Source organism: Suricata suricatta, chromosome 13 (assembly GCF_006229205.1).
Source record: "Suricata suricatta isolate VVHF042 chromosome 13, meerkat_22Aug2017_6uvM2_HiC, whole genome shotgun sequence".
NCBI classification, from domain to species: Eukaryota; Metazoa; Chordata; class Mammalia; order Carnivora; family Herpestidae; genus Suricata; species Suricata suricatta.
The window spans coordinates 74,869,008-74,886,125 of record NC_043712.1 but is presented as its reverse complement, the minus strand read 5'-3'; the positions used below and the strand labels follow the sequence as shown (position 1 = coordinate 74,886,125).

At 38.5% G+C, this 17,118-nt stretch overlaps 1 protein-coding gene across 1 annotated transcript in view; it reads right to left on the bottom strand.

Annotated features, from left to right (window-relative positions):
- Positions 1-17,118, bottom strand: part of TRPM6 (transient receptor potential cation channel subfamily M member 6) — a 197,393-nt gene that overhangs the window by 23,296 nt on the left and 156,979 nt on the right. The window contains exons 29-34 of the mRNA XM_029919758.1: positions 13,004-14,118; positions 12,707-12,819; positions 8,473-8,596; positions 4,564-4,655; positions 3,053-3,111; positions 1,434-1,459 (exon numbers count right to left, since the gene is read on the bottom strand). Coding sequence (XP_029775618.1) covers positions 1,434-1,459; positions 3,053-3,111; positions 4,564-4,655; positions 8,473-8,596; positions 12,707-12,819; positions 13,004-14,118 — 1,529 coding nt within the window. The remainder of the gene's footprint in view (positions 1-1,433; positions 1,460-3,052; positions 3,112-4,563; positions 4,656-8,472; positions 8,597-12,706; positions 12,820-13,003; positions 14,119-17,118) is intronic.

The following is a 17,118-nucleotide window of genomic DNA, read 5'->3' as shown; positions in this document are numbered from 1 at the left end:
CTTGATATACTTTAAAGGATGGGCTGGAAGTGGCGATGTGGGAAAACAGGAGTCAAGTATGATGGCAAGACTTTGGCCTCAGCAACTGGAAGGATTCAGTTGCCACTTCCTGACATGGGTGAGGGAGGAGGGGGAGTCTTTTGCTTGAGATGTCTTCTAGACACTCAAGTGGAGGGGTACAGAGGTAGGTGGTCATGTTCTGCATGGCAGAAGCACTGAATCAAAGAATAAACAGGAGCCTGGAAATCCGGATGAGGGCCAGGCTGTCCACAGCACTGAGAAGGACTAAGGAATTTGCAGCCAGTCCTGTTGGTAATGGGAAACCACTGGAAGCTTCAACATAAGTGACGTCTCATCTTCCGGAAGGTAATTCCAGTGTGCACATGGGAAAATGCAAATGGAAAGAAGCCAACCAGGAAGCTAACATAAAATAAAGGGCAAAACTTTTTTACTTGGACAAATAAATGTTGAAGACTGCAAGGCAGAAGCAGTGGGGTAGAGCAAAACAGACACCTTCTGAGGATCGGAGGTTGGGTAGTACAGAGTTAGAAGGCAAAGCCAATGGCTAAGAGGAGTGGGCTGGGAAGGGCATTACATATGAGTGAGAGTCCCAATTTGGGCAAAGGAAGAATGAGTCATCAGAGACGCCAGTCAACAATGTAATACAATTAACAGCCCAGGAAGAAGAGCCTCGAAGAAACTTCGAAAATGGATAAAATGGGTCAACATCAAATGCTGCAAGTTTCATTAAGACTAAAAAAAAAGGTTGTGTGACTTAGCATCTAGAGAACAGACGTTAAGGCTTTCTCATTAATTTTGAGGTGGACAGGAGTGGCAGTTTGGAAACTCGGTAACATCGAGAAAACAGTCACTGTTTCTTTTGTACAGAAAATGATGTAGGTGGAAAAGGAGTCAACTGCACAGGAGCTACTGAAAACCAGAGAGAGTGGAATAGAACACGGCCGTGGAACAGAGGGGAGGGACCCAGTCCGCATCCAGAGGTCAGTAACATGGAAAGGGGCTCACAGACCGTAGCGAAGTTTGAGAACAGCCTTGAAAGTAGCTTTGCTGGGGAGCTGTCTCCCATGACCTGGCCCTACGCAGCCACTTGGGGCACAGAGCCCTCCAGAAACCGTATGGGAAGGGGTATCCACATAGGAGATGAACGGCTGTTAATAAGCTGTATGTAAAAGCTCGTGAATAGACAGTCAGAGTTGTTGAGAGGTTGAAATGAGCTCAGTGGCAACACTCTGACTCACTGAGGAAACTGGAAAATCACTGTCAAAGATGGGCAATTCAAAGAAAATTTTACACCATACATCAATCCTGAACTTTCAACTTTGTAAAGTCATAACTAGAACTTCAGGAACTATAAAGACTTTATCATTAATAAAATGGAAAAAAAAATAACATGTTTAAGTACAAAAACTTACTGTCAACGCCATTTGAACTCCGCCACCTGTTTGAAAAATTAAAATTCTTTAGATAATGCTTTAAAATTTTCAATGACCAGAGAAAGTAAATGTATGTGCAATAGTAACAATACAATCCATATGTATGTATGTATGTATGTATGTATGTGTGTGTGTATACGTATTCTTTGAAAGAAGTGTCATTTGACTCCTATCTCTAACAATAGAAAAATGGTTTACAACCCTACAATTATTTTCATAGAAAAATGAACACCCGTATTTGTGTGATTCATTCACTGTATATGCCCTACGCGAGCCAAAAAGCAGTTGTTGGGCTTTATTTTCAATTAGCTATATGATCACACAACATATATAAGATTTAACTGTGTTTGTGTTGTTCTGGATCAATTAAACTAAAGGGTTCCTGAACTATGCAAAGCAGATGCCTACAAATGAGTCTGTGAATGTCTCTGGACAAGCCTACAAATCAGTTTCATTAGCCCACGTGGCCCCTAAATGTTCGCGGGCTGAAATTAACTCTCTGTAAATTGTTACTCGCCCTGCTCAAGTGCACAAGTGGCCACAGGCAAGTCTGAATAAATGCATTCAAAGAATATCTCCAGTATTGAAGGTCCTTAGGGAAGAAAGTACAATTACAATTATTGTTTAATTTCATGCTGCAATAACCCACAACTCTGCATGAGCACAAACTACTGAACCACTGGGAGGAGAAAGTCACGTGCACTTGAAGTCTAGAGGCAGGCTTGCACAGAGACCTTAATGGCGATTCCAGAAAAAAAGGCCACCTCAAATAGAGCTGGCTGCAAACCGAAGTCACATTCCACCGGCTTGGTATCAGCTGGCCTGCGTGCATTAGGGAGTTTAGAATTCTGCTCCCACCACCGTATGGACAATTTTGAGGATGTAACTAGACAAGTCCAGAAAACACTACAAACGAAATGGAATAACTCTGCTTGGCTGGTTTTCAAACCTTATTTCTAGGAATAAATAAAATTCCAGGTGAATATTCGAGCCTACAACCATGTGACTTCTCCATCTCCTCTCTCTCTCTCTCTCTCTCTCTCTCTCTCTCTCTCTCTCTCTCTCTCTCTTGATCCCTGTCTTTGCTGTCTCAGTCCTTCTCAAAGAGTTACTGGTTTGGTAGACACTTAGGATTTCACGAGAAACCAAAAATAAAAAGGATAAACCTCGTAAACTAAAATTAACAATCTGAAAAAAACCTAAAAACTATCAAGTCTTCAGTCTTTTTCTTTAGGCCAAGACAGATTTGTCCTTACCCCTTAACACAAATTTCACAATCTTATCTGTCAGAAAAGTTAGGATAGTCATTATTCTGAGTGTGCTTTTTTTGACACTGAAAAGACAAATGTTTAATCTGCTGTGGTAATATGTGTTTCATTATATTATGAGAAGGCACTGAGGTGAGATCTTATTACCAGAAAAGGGAAAACCTTGAAGAATAAGTGATTTTCATTCTTGCTAACAAGAGAAAAATATTATCATTGCAAACACATTTCCCCCCCCTCTTTTTCTGACCCAATTAAACCTTTGTTCCCAATCAGGTTTAAAAACAATAGAAGCCAAAGATGCTTTAAATATGTACATTTAGAAATACTCACAGGAAGTTCCTATTGAAGTTGGTGCTCCTGGAATGCCACGAAGAATTTTTGCTCAGATCCTGAGCAGAAGGGAAAGGTCATTCATTACACGTTCACCCAAAATTCTCCCACCCCAACCTTCCAGGAATACATTTGTAAGACACATGCCTTGGAGGGTATCATTCTTTTCTCCACCACCCCTTCCTCTAGCTCAATAGTTCTCTTTTACTGGATGCACTAAACTCAAGTTAAAAAGATGCATAATGTTAGCATGAAGTCTGAATAACTCAAAGTGTTGACTGACTTAAATAGAATCAAACTATTTTTATGGGGACATCATAGAGAAAACAATGTATAAAGGTTTTTGCAGAAATGAGAGTGAACAGTCAATGACGTGGAAGAAGGAATGAAGGTCAAGGATAACAAGAAACATCAATCAATACATCATTATGTCTTCTACCAGGACATCATTGTTTCAGTAGATGGTTATTTCAAATAATAATACCTTGAACTTACCATTCTATTTTCTACTCAGATTCAACTATTGCTTATTGAAGCCTAGTACTCTCTGGTACAAGGCATTACTCTAGGCATTTCCACTGGTGTTATTTTTGTTATCTACTACCAATAATCTCATAAGAATGGCATTAACCTCATTTTATAGACATAGCTAAAAAAGCTCAGAGGTTAATATATTATAATACACACACATACACACACACACACACACACACACACACACACACACACACACGGCAGACAAGTTCTTGCCTCCAATCACCTACCTCCAAACAGATTACATTCACGAGGTCATTAGCATACATTCAAACAAGTAATGTGGATACAGTTCCCAGGTTCACAGAAATGATGTGCAAACCACGACGAAAATTAGCTTTCTCGCATTAGTCTAACTAAATCATGCTTCCCACGTGGTTGATGGCAGTAAAACATAAACATATTTGCAGATGTGAGAAACACAGAGGGTCCTTTACCCTGCAGTGCCCAAATCCACCCCCGCACCACACACATCTGCAAAAACATTGCTTGCCCTGTTTGACTAACCACACAGTGAGGAACTTACTACTTCCAGAAATAAACCATTCCATCCTTAGAAAGCTCCAATTGCTAAAAATCCCCCTCAAAATGGACTGAAGTCTGCCTCTGGTACCTTCTACATGTTGACTCTAGCTCCACCTCTTAAAACGTATTGAAAATACCTTATTTTTCTTCCACATGCCAACGGTCATGTATTTCAAAACTGTTTAAAAAATTCCTGAATTATTTACCTTTCATTTTAAAAACACCCAGGATGAATTACTGGGTGGACAGATAAATTGCACGGAGAAGGAAAGAATGGCGGAGGTTGGAGGTAGAGTGAAAAAATGGAGGATATATTCAAAGCAAAGATTTAAATGTAATACCAATAAAAAGTAGAAGCCCGTTATGGGACATAAAGGTAAAAGAGACACAGTCAAGAAGTTGGAGAAGCATGTGCATACATTTTTTTAGAATATCAAATAAGATGTTTTTACCTCTTGAGACTGCTTGAGATAATCACTGACTTGTACAGCATGCCGTTCAATTTCGTTAGTTTTCATTTTCTGATATACAGGAGGTTCCAGACCTTGTTAAAAGGAAGAAAAAAACAGAGAATATATGAAAATGTGTTACATTCAAATCACATCCTTAAATAGAAAGATCTGAACATAGGACATTCATCTAAATTTGAACATGGTTTTTTTTCTCTGTTTAGCAAGTGTTACCAAGATTCTTTTGTCCCTTTTTTCTCAAATGGTTGAAAGCTATATATTCTACAGTATTTCTATTTGGCAGTAGTTTCTCTTACATTTATAATAACATATGTTATAAAAGTCCAGATTTAAATGGTCCATGACTTGTCCTTCTACAAAATAACACCTTTAGCAATTATTTTTAAACTCACCTTCTCCTGCACCCTATTGTCCACGCTTTATTTAAAACACATGAAATTTTCATTCCAAATTGTTAGGAATCCTTCCTTAACAACTGCATCAAGCATCAGAGTAAACTCTTAAAAAGTAATAAAACAAAACAAAAACAAAAGATAGAAAAGAATGCCAACAGATAGGTTTAATTATCAGCTCTTTCTTAAAAACACATTACAAGGATCATTATTGTCCTTATGTTTCATACTGGTAATCTGCAGAGTCACTGGCATATCATAGGTACCCAATAATGATTTAATTATCAGACTGGATTAATTCTGAGAATAATGCTTGGGAGTCCATGGCTAAATGTAGGAAACAATAGTTGTAATTTTCTTCCCTAATGATTTTTTGCTGAAAATAAACACACACACACACGCGCGCGCACACACACACACATATGCACATGCACACACAGGCACACACACAAAGTGCAAAAAAGCTTATTGGAAAAATAATTGTAGAATGTCATGTATATTTTTGTAATATCATAAAATTATGATCAATATGGTTTCAATGAGAGCACAGTATTAAAATCAAAATTAAATACCTATAGGAAAAGTTAAAATTAGACTTCTTTTTCATAGCTAAATTCCTCAGAACCTTTCTTTTTGTATTTACAGAGAGCTTGTATGTAAAAAGAAATGACAGGCTATCACCCAACCCTCAAACTTTTTTTTTTAATTCTTTTTCAATTAATGCTTAACACAAACACATTTCAAAAAAAATAAGGTTCTTAATTCAGATTAACTGAATCAGAATAAATCTCCCCCGATTAACTAAGCATATGGACTCAGCCTATGGCCCTACATCTTCTCTCCCTTTCTGATCACTGGACTTGAGATTCTTTTCCAGAACCCTCCTGCTACCTGTATCTTTCTCTAGTGAAATTCAATGGAAATAACTTAACTTGGGGAGGGGAGTGAATGGAATGGGGGTGATCCCAAGGTACAGACTTCCAGTTGTTACATAAGCAATCCCTGGGAAGGTAGTGTATAGTGTGGTGACAGTCATTAATCGTACTGTATTGTATAGTTGAAAATGCTGAGAGGAGAGGTTTTTTTTTTAATGTTTTACTTTATTATTGAGACAGAGAGAAACAGAGCATGAGTAGGGGAGGGGCAAACAGAGAGGGAGACAGGATCTGAAGCAAGCTCCAGGTTCTGAGTTGTTAGCACAGAGCCCGATGCAGGGCTCAAACCCACAAACCGTGATATCATGACCTGAGCCAAAGTTGGACGCTTAACCAGCAGAGTCAACCAGGTGCCCCAAGAGGAGAGATCTTAAAAAGTTCTCATTACAAGAAAAAAAAATTGTAACTATGTAAAGTGAAGAATGTTAATCCACGTATAGTAATCATTTCACAATGTATACATATACCAAAGCATTATGTTGTACAAATAAAACTAATATAATGTTATACATGTCAATTACATCTCAAAAAAAAAGAACTTGAATAATTTAAGAAAGATATATAATAATTTAAATAGTGGTTAGACTATGTAAGATACAATATATAACATAAGTAAATATTTATAAATAAAAAAAATACATTTGCAATTGGTCCTAGAATCGTATCTTTGGTATGGGATTTGATTTATTCAATATTGTAGGTTCTTATAAACTGTGTGATTTAAGGCAAGCCAATTAAGCTTTCGAGTCATATTTATAGATTAAGGGGGTTCTGAATAATTTAATTTCTAATATCTCTTTCAGCTTAGAGTCCATTTGATTCTCAGTGATGTGGCAGACAATTGAATATTTTTAAATATAAACCAGGGTTTCTCAATCTTGACAATGACATTTTGGATGATTCCTTGTCAGGAGCAGAGAGACTGCCCCATGCATTGTAGGATTTTTAGCAGCATCCCTGGCCTCTACCCACTAGATGTCAAGAGTACCTGCACCTTCCTTAGTTGTGATAACCAAAAATATCTTCAGACATTGTCAAATGTCCCAGGGAAGCAAGGTAGAAGGTGTAGAAAATAGCCTCATAGTCGAAAACAACTGAACGCAGGTCAAAGCAAGGTTTTAAAGAAGCATAATAGCATAAATTTCAAGACGGCATCTCTTTGTACCTTAAGTTTAGTATGTCAAGTAATTTTAAGTCTATATGAGTCCTGGATCACATAGTACCTTTTGTTTAAAAATTAGGAAAAGGGAGTGTGAGGAAGATGGTGGCAGAGTAGGGGGACCCTAGGGTCACCTCTTCCCACAGATACAACTAGATAACTACCAAATCACCCTAAATACCCCAGAAATTGACCTGAAGACTGTTGGAGCAAACTCCACAACTAAAGGTAAAGAAGACAACACATCAAAGAAGACATTTGCACACCCATGTTCATAATAGCTTTATTCACAGTAGCTGAGAGGTGGAAACAACCCAAGTATCCATTGATGGATGAATGGATAAACAAAATATGGGTATCTACTGCATTCCGCCTCGCCATGGCAGCCACAGAGGTGCCCCACAGAGATCCTGGGAGCCCCCGTGTTGAACATGACAGAACTACAACATGGATGGGACCTAGGTCCCTGCATCCCTACACAGAGGGCTGTCTGTCAAACATTCACAGAGGGCTTTGCCTACAAAAGATAAACCTCAAATATGTGATAGAATTAGTAAGGGTCTCTTACTGTGTAATGCCAGAAGTTCAAAGTTCTGATCATTATTATAAATTCCATTCACAATCTACCCTCATTCTGCTTGTCCTGCCTTATTTCCCATTTGCTGCCTACCTCATAGTTTTCATTTGTAGCTTGTTGATCCATCTTTTCTCCTTTACAAACACCATTAAGAGATACTTACCCATGGAATAAACGCTGTATGTCAGCAGTAATAAGTACCAATAACTCATCCCACCAAGTACTGTGTAAGGGTCCATATAAATGGCTCATGAACCTTAAGAATTTATAACATTTGGGGTGCCTGGGTGGTTCAGTCGGTTGAGCATCCAGCTTCGGCTCAGATCATGATCTCACAGTTTGTGGGTTCGAGCCCTGCATTGGGCTCTGTGCTGACAGCTAGCTCAGAGCCTGGAGCCTGCTTCAGATTCTGTATCTCCCTCTCTCTCTGACCCTCCCCAGCTTGCACTCTCTCTGTCTCTCAAAAATAAATTAAAAACATTTAAAAATTTTTTTTTAAATTCATAACATTAGACAACTTCCCCACTCCATACATCAAACTAAAGTACAATCTCTGAGCCAGATTTAACAGCTCTGGCTGGATATAAGACCATCTAAACCTTAATTTTTCTTTTCTGGATCCCAAAAACTATTCCATGAAATGAATGAAAACTTTGTCCTTTTCATAAAGTTAAAAACTGAAAAGAGCTGTTCTCCTAAATGGGCGTCGCCCCCTCTCATTCTCCCATCTGCACTTGGAAGAACAGCAGGGACCACCTGTGGTCTGGGGGTAGCTGGAGGAAACTCTCCCGGAGTTTTCAAGATCTGAAAGTCTAGGCCGTTACGTACTTATCTGACTATATTTGGACACCGTGAGCCAGTTCTTGCTGCACTCCTCTCCTTCTGAGATGTTATTTTCTCCCGGGTCTGAATTCAACTGGTCATTTTGGGAGCAAGTGTCGACCATTATGACCTGGAGAGAAAGGGACTTGTTGGAACATGGTGACATTAATCTGAGAACATTTTGAGTCATTTCTGTGACTCATAGAGATACTATGGTGAGCAGCAGCGGTTGTTAACATTGGCTTCACATTTTAGAATCACCTGGAAATCTTTGAAAACTCCCATCAGCCATGCTGGCAGGCCACAAGCACCCATGTAATTACTATTTATGGTCATGAGTGAGAATCAGGGCGGGGGGAAGCGCAGTTGTCAAACTTGAGTGTACCCCAGAATCACTCAAGCCTATGCTAACCCACAGATCTCTGGGTCCTATCTCCAAGATCTGTGATTCAGTAGATCAGGAAGGAGAAAGAATTTGAATGTCTAATAAGTTTCCAGGTAATGCTAATGCTGCTGATAGGAGACCACAATTTGAGAACCACTTGTACAGAGCAAAAAATAATAAAACAAAACAAAATAAGGCTTGGATCCAAAAAGAGCTTGTGTTGGAATTCTAGATTTGTCACTTAGCAGTTTTGTGAACTTGAAGGGGCTCCTGGCTGGCTCAGTCAGTGGAAAGTCCATTATGTGAACTTGGGCAAAGGTCTGGGAGTCCCATTCCCTTTGTCATTAAAATAACAGGTAGCCAACAATAGTGGCTGCCATATTTACTAACCAGGGAGAGAGAAAAAATAAGGTAAATTGACAAAATACAAAGAAATAAACAAATGCAAGTTATTAGTACCTGAGCCCAGTTGCAATTTCTAGTTAAATTCTGACCATTTTAACCATTGCAAAAAATAAATATACTGAATTCATATTTCATAAGACTCCAGCAACTCATAGCATTTTCCCTGAAAGAAGAGTCATCTTTAGCAAGCTAAATCTCTCCCTGCAAAAGGTAATTTTACATAATTGTCTTAATACTTACCTCTTTGCTTCAGCTTTTCATTCTAAAAAGAGCTGAGGTGATTTTAAAAATGCATCCAGATTATTATATGAAGAATGAGGCAGGACATTAAAGTCAGGAAAGGTGAAGTCCTATGGGATGCTAACTCAGAAGTAAGGCCTCCTAATAATAAATATAAAGATTCACTAAATAAAAATGTGAACATAACACATTGGAATTTGTGGGATATAGCTCAAACCATGATTACAGGGGATTTTATAGCACTAAGTGCCTGTATTAAAAGACAGTCTCAAATCAATGACCAAAGCTTCTTTCTTAACAAACTAGGGGCAAGGGGAAGCAAATTAAACCCAAAGTAAACAGAATGAAAGACATAATAAAGAGCAGAAATCAATGGAATAGTATTCAGAGAAAAATCAATGAAAGCAAGAACTGGTTCTTTGAAAAGATCAATAAAGCAGATAAACCAGTAGCCAGACTAATCATGAAACAAAGAGAGAAAACACAAACTTAAAATATGAGGAATGAGTGAAGTGATGTCACTACAGATCCCATAGACAATAAGGGAATGATAAAAGAATATTATAATACTACATGCCAATCAATTCAACAACTTAGATGAAATGAACAAATTGTTTGAAAGATACAAACAAATAAAGCAAACTCAAGATGAATCAGATAACCTGAATAGCCCTCTACTACAGAAATTGAACTTGTAGCCAAAATCTTTCCCACAAAGATGGTTTCATTGGTTAATTTTACCAAATAATAAAAGTTGAAATTGGATCAATTCTATACAAACTCACCTAGAAAACTGAAGAGAGAATACTTCCCAACTCAGTCAGTAAGCCCAGCATCACCCTAATTCCGAAACCAAAGACATTGCAAGAAAAGAGATCCAGGGACAAATATTCTTCAAGAAGATAGATGCAAAAAAAAATCTTAAGATTTTAGCAAAATAAATATACCATGCAAAAAAAGATAATACATCATGATCAAGCAGGGTTCATCCCAGCCAGGTTGATTTAATATTCTAAATAGTGATTCTAAATTATAAAATTAACTAATATAATCATATTAGCATAATAAGAAGGCAAAGCCATCTGTTTATACTAGTAGGTGCAGAAAAAGCATTTGACATATGCTAAGATTCAATAATGTAAAAATTCTCAGAAAACAAGGTGTAGAAGAGAAGTTCTTTAACTTGATAAAGGGCCTCTCCATAAAAAGCTATAGCTAACATTGCACTTACTAATAAAAGCCAAATGTTTTCCCCCTAAGAGCAGAGACAAGGAATGGAATCTGCTTTTGCCACTTTTATTCAGTTTATAACTAGAGATTCTAGCCAGTGTAATAAGGCAAGAAAAATAAATAAAACACATCCTGATTTGAAAAAAAAGTAAAACTATCTTGATTTGTAGATAACATGATCATTTATATAGAAAGTTCTGCAGAAGCAGCAAATTTACTCAAATAAACTTCTCAAGATTATAAGATAAAATCAGTATTTAAAAGTATATTCCTATATACCACCAACAAATAATCAGAAATTAATCTATGATTGCATTAATAATAAAAAATATTAAGTACTTAAAGACACATTTTTTAAAATATGTGCAAGAACTGTACACTAAACACTACAAAACACTGCTGGGAGATATTAAGGAATATCTAAATAAATAGATATATCACACTCACAGATCAGAAGAGTCATTACTGTTAAGATGTCAATTCTCCCCCAAGATGATTCGCAGTGATTCTACTCACCCCAACAGGCTTCTCTGTAAAAATTTTAAACTTATTCTAGGTGTATATGGAAATGCAAAGAAACTAGAATAGCCCCCCCCAAAAAAAGCCTTTGAGAAGGAAGAAAAACTTCAGCAGACCTACACTACATGATTTCAATATAAAAGTTTAATATAAAATTACAGTATTCAATATACTGTAATACTATTATAAAAATAGACCTATAGATAAATGGAAAAGAATATATCCAGAAAGAGATGTACACATATTATGGATATACATGGCCAATTAATTTTTGACAAGGCTGTCAAGGCAACTCAATAGGAAAAATATGATCCTTTTACCAAAAAAATAGTAGAAAACAATGACATCTGTATTAAAGTAAGGAAAGGAAGAAAGAAGAAACAAAGAAAGAGGGGGAGAAAAAAGAAAAAAGAGTGAGACCTCAATCGTTACCTAATACCACATACAAAAATTAACTCAAAGTGAGTGCTAGCCCTGTATATAAGAACAAAACCTATGAAACTTCTAGAAGAAAACATCAGAGAAAACCTTAGTGATCTTGGGTTTTGCAAATTTTCTCAAATATGATACGGTAAGTATAGACTAGGAAAAAAACAACCAAGGGCCTTTATCAAAATAAAAAATGTATGTGCTTCAAAGTACATTTATGAGAAGTAAAAGGCAGGCCACCAAGAGAAAATATTTATAAAACATATATCCAAAATGGGCTTATAGCTAGATAAAACTCTGACAACTTAATAAGAAGACAACCCAATGTTTTTTCAGTGACCTCTACGGCCAATGTGGGGCTTGAACTTATGACCCTAAGATCAAGAGTTGCATGCTCTGCTGACTGAGCCAGCCAGGTACCCCTCAACAACCCACTGTTTAAAATAGAATATTTAAAGAGGCAGGTGTCCAAAAACGATATTTGGATGTCAAATAAGCATGTGAAAAGCTATCTTACAGCACTAGTCGCCACAGAAATGCAAATGAAATCACTGTGAGATACCACTACGCAGCCACCAAGACGGCTAAAATTGAAAAGACGGAGCATACTAAGGACTGGTGAGAACGTGCCATGGGAACACTCAAACGACTCCTCATAAACTGGTGGGAATGCAAAATGGTACAGTCACTTTGAAAAGCGGTTTGGAAGTTTCTTCTAAAATTAAATAAATACTTACCATATGACTCTGACATTCCACTCCTAAATATTTACCAAAGAGAAACTGAAACATATGTCCACACAAAGACTTGTGCACAAATGTTCGTAACAGCTTTGTTTGGAAGAGCCAAAAATGGAAAATAACACAAGTGTCCTTCAGCATGTGAGCTGATCAATGAGCTGCGGCATTTCCACTCTGATGACTCTTAAATCCACACTCCTTCCAGGACGGTGCTATTTTCTAGCGTGCCTGGCACTTCGCAATAAAGAGGAACCAGAAAGAGGCCACTACCAACAACATTGGAGACACTTACTGGCACCTGTAGTCCTTGTGTTTTCTTCTTTTTCTTGGATGACCTCTTATCCTTGATCAGCATTTTTGTCTTGATCCATGCTGACTGCCCAATCTCTGAGGATCTTGAAGGATCTATAAAGGAAAGCATTTGCATGAAAACGTTTAAGAAGATGGCACAGGGAGCCATTTGGTTTTGCAGATGACGGAGAATGGGGAGAATGAAAATGTAGTCAAAGATCACCAACTTTTAAAAAACAATAGCAATGCATAGAATTTAATAGTTCATTATTTTAACAAAAGTTAAGTCCCTTCTTACTTTTAATCTTGCAGATCTTCAGTTTCTCCTCCTTGTGGAATCTCAGACTCCCGGTGAAGGGCCTATCTCTTCGGAGAGGATTGATCCAGAAGGATGTGTTTGACTGCAGCCACGGCCCCACCTCTGAGCAACCACTGCTCTGGGCCAACCTTGAGGAGTTAACAGACAGGGATCTGGCCCGGATCTGCCTCTGACACCGGGCATTCTCATCACTGTTACAAGTGGAGGCCAAGCAGGTCTGCCATTTTTTCTTGATGCTAAACACACCGGTTTCATCACCTTCTGAAAATGCCCAGTTCACATATCCACCTTCAGTCAGCATGCTCTCGGCTTGGGAAGGGAGGGAGGTCACTTTCATGGGTGCAGGTGCACAAATCAAAGTAGGAAGAATTTGCTCCCCCTTGTCTTCTCTGGCTGGTGTGTGCTGTTCTTTGGGCTCAGCCACTGAGCCCTGACCTGGGGTCGCTGGGGTCTGCCAAGTCAGATGGACAGGGACCTCATTCTGGGTGACCTGTTCTGTTGCCAGCACATCTATACCTGCTTCCGTGGATGGTCTGAGCAGGGGCAGGTCAGTCTCCTCAGAAAAAGGAACTTGCTTTAGATAAGAAGGGACCAGAAGAAACTGGCCATACTTTGGGTGTGTTTGCCTGTTACGGGATAGCCCAGAAGCAATGATACTAGTTTCGGTTTCTTGCTTTTCCTGCTCATTTCTCACATTTGAAGCCTTTCTCTGAGTGTCTGTAATCTCAAGAAGGGGGCCCCTCTGCACTCTGAGGGTATGCTGGCCCCTGGCCAGGCTCCGCAGCAAAGAAGGAGGCATGCTATAATACTGATACTGCTTCTCCCCAGAGATCTCCACGCTGCCTAGGACCCCTGCACAGATGACGTCGCTCCAGCTGTGGGGAAGTTTTCTACCAGCAGAACGCTTTCTGTTGGCCAGGAGAGCCTCATCCTCTTGTAAGGTGTCAACGGCAGAAAGGACTTTCAGGGTGTCCACTGTCAGGGCAGAGAGGTCCTGAAGGTGCCCCACTTGGCTGTCCAAGGACAGTAAAGAGTCCTTTATAAATGACACCTTTTCATTCATTTCTTTCAGTTGGAAGTACATTTCTGTAACCCTGATGGTAAAGAGAGGGAGAAAAGAAACGCATTAAGTTAATGAGAATTTGCCTTGCTCTCTTGTCATCCCACTTCCATCCTTAGGAGGCTCCTCAGCCTAAGTGGCTTCCCCAAGTTAGGTCCATTTTCTGCCCTCTCATGCCAGGTGATCTCATGCCCTCCTGTAATTCCCACTGTCACCCCAAAGGGGAACACTACAAATCTGTATTTCTAGCCCTTGTTTCCAACATTTCAGAACCCACATTTCCAGCTAGTTATCCCTCCAATTGTTCTATCCATCAGCCCTATTGTATTCATTAATATATTCATTAATTTGCATGACAAACATCTGAGTATCTCCTCCTGGTAAGCACTATGTTACTTTGGATTGAGAAAAAAGATCTTGAGGAAGAAGCCAGAATGAGAGGAACAGAATTAATAATCAAATATGTAACTAGAAAAAAAATCTATAGGTCTTAAAGAAAAATATCCAAGTCAACAGTTCAAATAGGCTTCCCAAATGGTGCCTGGGTCGCTCAGTCGGTTGAGCGTCCAGCTTCGGCTCAGGTCATGATCTCACTGTTCATGGATTCAAGCCCTGCATCAGGCTCTGTGCTGAGAGCCCAGAGCCTGGAGGCTGCTTTGGATTCTGTGTCTCCCTCTCTCTCTAACCCTCTCCTGCTCACACTGTCTCGTTTTGTCTCTCAAAAATAAATAAAAGACATGAAAAAAATTTTCTTAAATAGGCTTCCCAAGCTTCAAACAAAACCCATTTTAAGGGACCTACATTCAGAGAAAGTCTCAACCAAATTGTTAAGATTATTTTGAAAACCTTAACCCAACATTAGGACCTCTAGCCATTGATTCATGTAAAAGCAACACAAGATGTTTCCAGCTATAAGAGTCAAAAATAAATTGCAAACAGAATCTAATTAAATGTAACAACTAACTTAGAGACAGAGAGAAAGAGTGAAGGAAATGTTGATTAATATTATTTGTCTATCTATAAATATCTCCAAATGGGAATGGGTTTTATTTTGTGCCCCCCCAGAAGAGATATGTTGATGTCCTTATGCCCCAGTAACTTACAGAATGGGACTTTATTTGGAAACATGGTCTTTACAGAGATAATCAAGTTGGATTGAGGTCATTAGGGTGGGCTCTGAGCCAGTATGGCGGGGGTCCTTATAAAAGGGAAATGTGGACACGGTGAGAAGATGATGTGAATAAACACAGGGAGAAGACCACCCTCTGACGTCAGTGACGCATCTACAAGCCCAGGAATACCAAGGATTGACAGCAAACACTAGAAGCTAGAAGAGGTAAGGAAGGACTCTCCACTAGAGCCATCAGAGGAAACATGGCCCTAGCCTCTACCAACTTCTTGATTTTGGACTTGTAACCTCCAGAACAGTAAGACAATAAATTTCTGTTGTAAGACAATCAATTTTTGGTACTTCATTATGGCAGCCCTAGGAAGTTGCCACATAGTTCTAAGCTCAACAATTAATATAATAAATTAGAAAATGTTTCAGATTTAGTTCCGTAAAAATAAACTTGTACAGATAAAAATGTAACACTTTAAAATAAATAGTAAGTTGGAAATTATTGTAACAAATATGATGAGGGGTTTGTATCCCTTTAGTAAATCAAAAGCTCTTATGAATTCTTATGGAAAAAAATTAAAAAGAATCCAAAGGATGTGAACAGGCAATTCATAAGAGATAAAATAGAAAAGATAAGGAAATATGGTAAAATATTCAGACTCATTAGGTATGCAGAGAAATGGAAATGAAAACAACGAGTTCATCTATACTGTAACAACATTTTTTTAGCCTAGCAAATGATTAAAATAATCCTATAGTGACAAGGATACAACATTGGGCCATTCAATTAGGCAGGGCACATAAAGACACTGTAATTTCCCTGTACTAAAGGTGATAGACATTCTTTACATTAGGGGATAGAATATTATGTGGCTGTTAAAATCATAATTACATTGTTAACAGAAATGTCCTTTGGCTATTTCTGAAGATAGGATGTTTGTTATGTCCTATGTGATACACTTTTATTTATTTTTTTAATGAAGTTTTTTTCTTTTTTTTTTCTTTTTTTTAATGTTTTATTTATTTTTTGAGACAGAGAGAGACAGAGCATGAGCGGGGAGGGACAGAGAGAGGGGAGACTCAGAATCCGAAGCAGGCTCCAGACTCTGAGCTGTCAGCACAGAGCCCGATGCGGGGCTCGAACCCACGAACATGAGATCATGACCTGAGCTGAAGTCGGAGGCTCAACCGACTGAGCCACCCAGGTGCCCCTTTTAAATTTGATATAAACACTTTGTAAGTCAAGCAAAAGTAAATGCTAAAATATGCTTATACATAATGTTTAACTATTTGAAGAAATGTTTTTGATGTGTAAGGGGGAAGGGGACTAAATACAAATTGTATAATTTTATTATTTCTATTTTTTTAAGTTTATTTTTGAGACAGAGACAGAGCACAAGTTGGGGAGGGGCACAGAGAGAGAGAGAGATACAGAATCCTAAGCAGGCTCCAGGCTCTGAGCTATCAGCACAGAACCCAACGCAGGGCCAAACCCACGAACCACAAGATCATGACCTGAGCCGAAGTCAGCCACTTAACTGACTGAGCCACCCAGGTGTCCCCAAACTTGTATAATTTTAACTAAGAATATATATATACAAAAGACTAAATGGAAAAAAGAAAAAAAAAATTCACAGTGGGCTCTGGCTTATGACATTTTTTCTTTCTTTTCTTTCCCTGTTTTATTCTTATATTATGAAAATATAATGAAAATCTTTGATAAACAAATAAACTAGGGGTGCCAGAGTGGCCTCGTTGGTTAAGTGTCTGACTCTTGATATTGGCTCAGGTCAGGATCCCATGGTTTATGAGATCAAGCCCTGCACTGGTTATCAGCACAGAGCCTGCCTGGGATTCTCTCTCTGCACCTTTGTCTCTCTCTTTCTCAAAGTAAATAAATAAACTTAAAAAAAA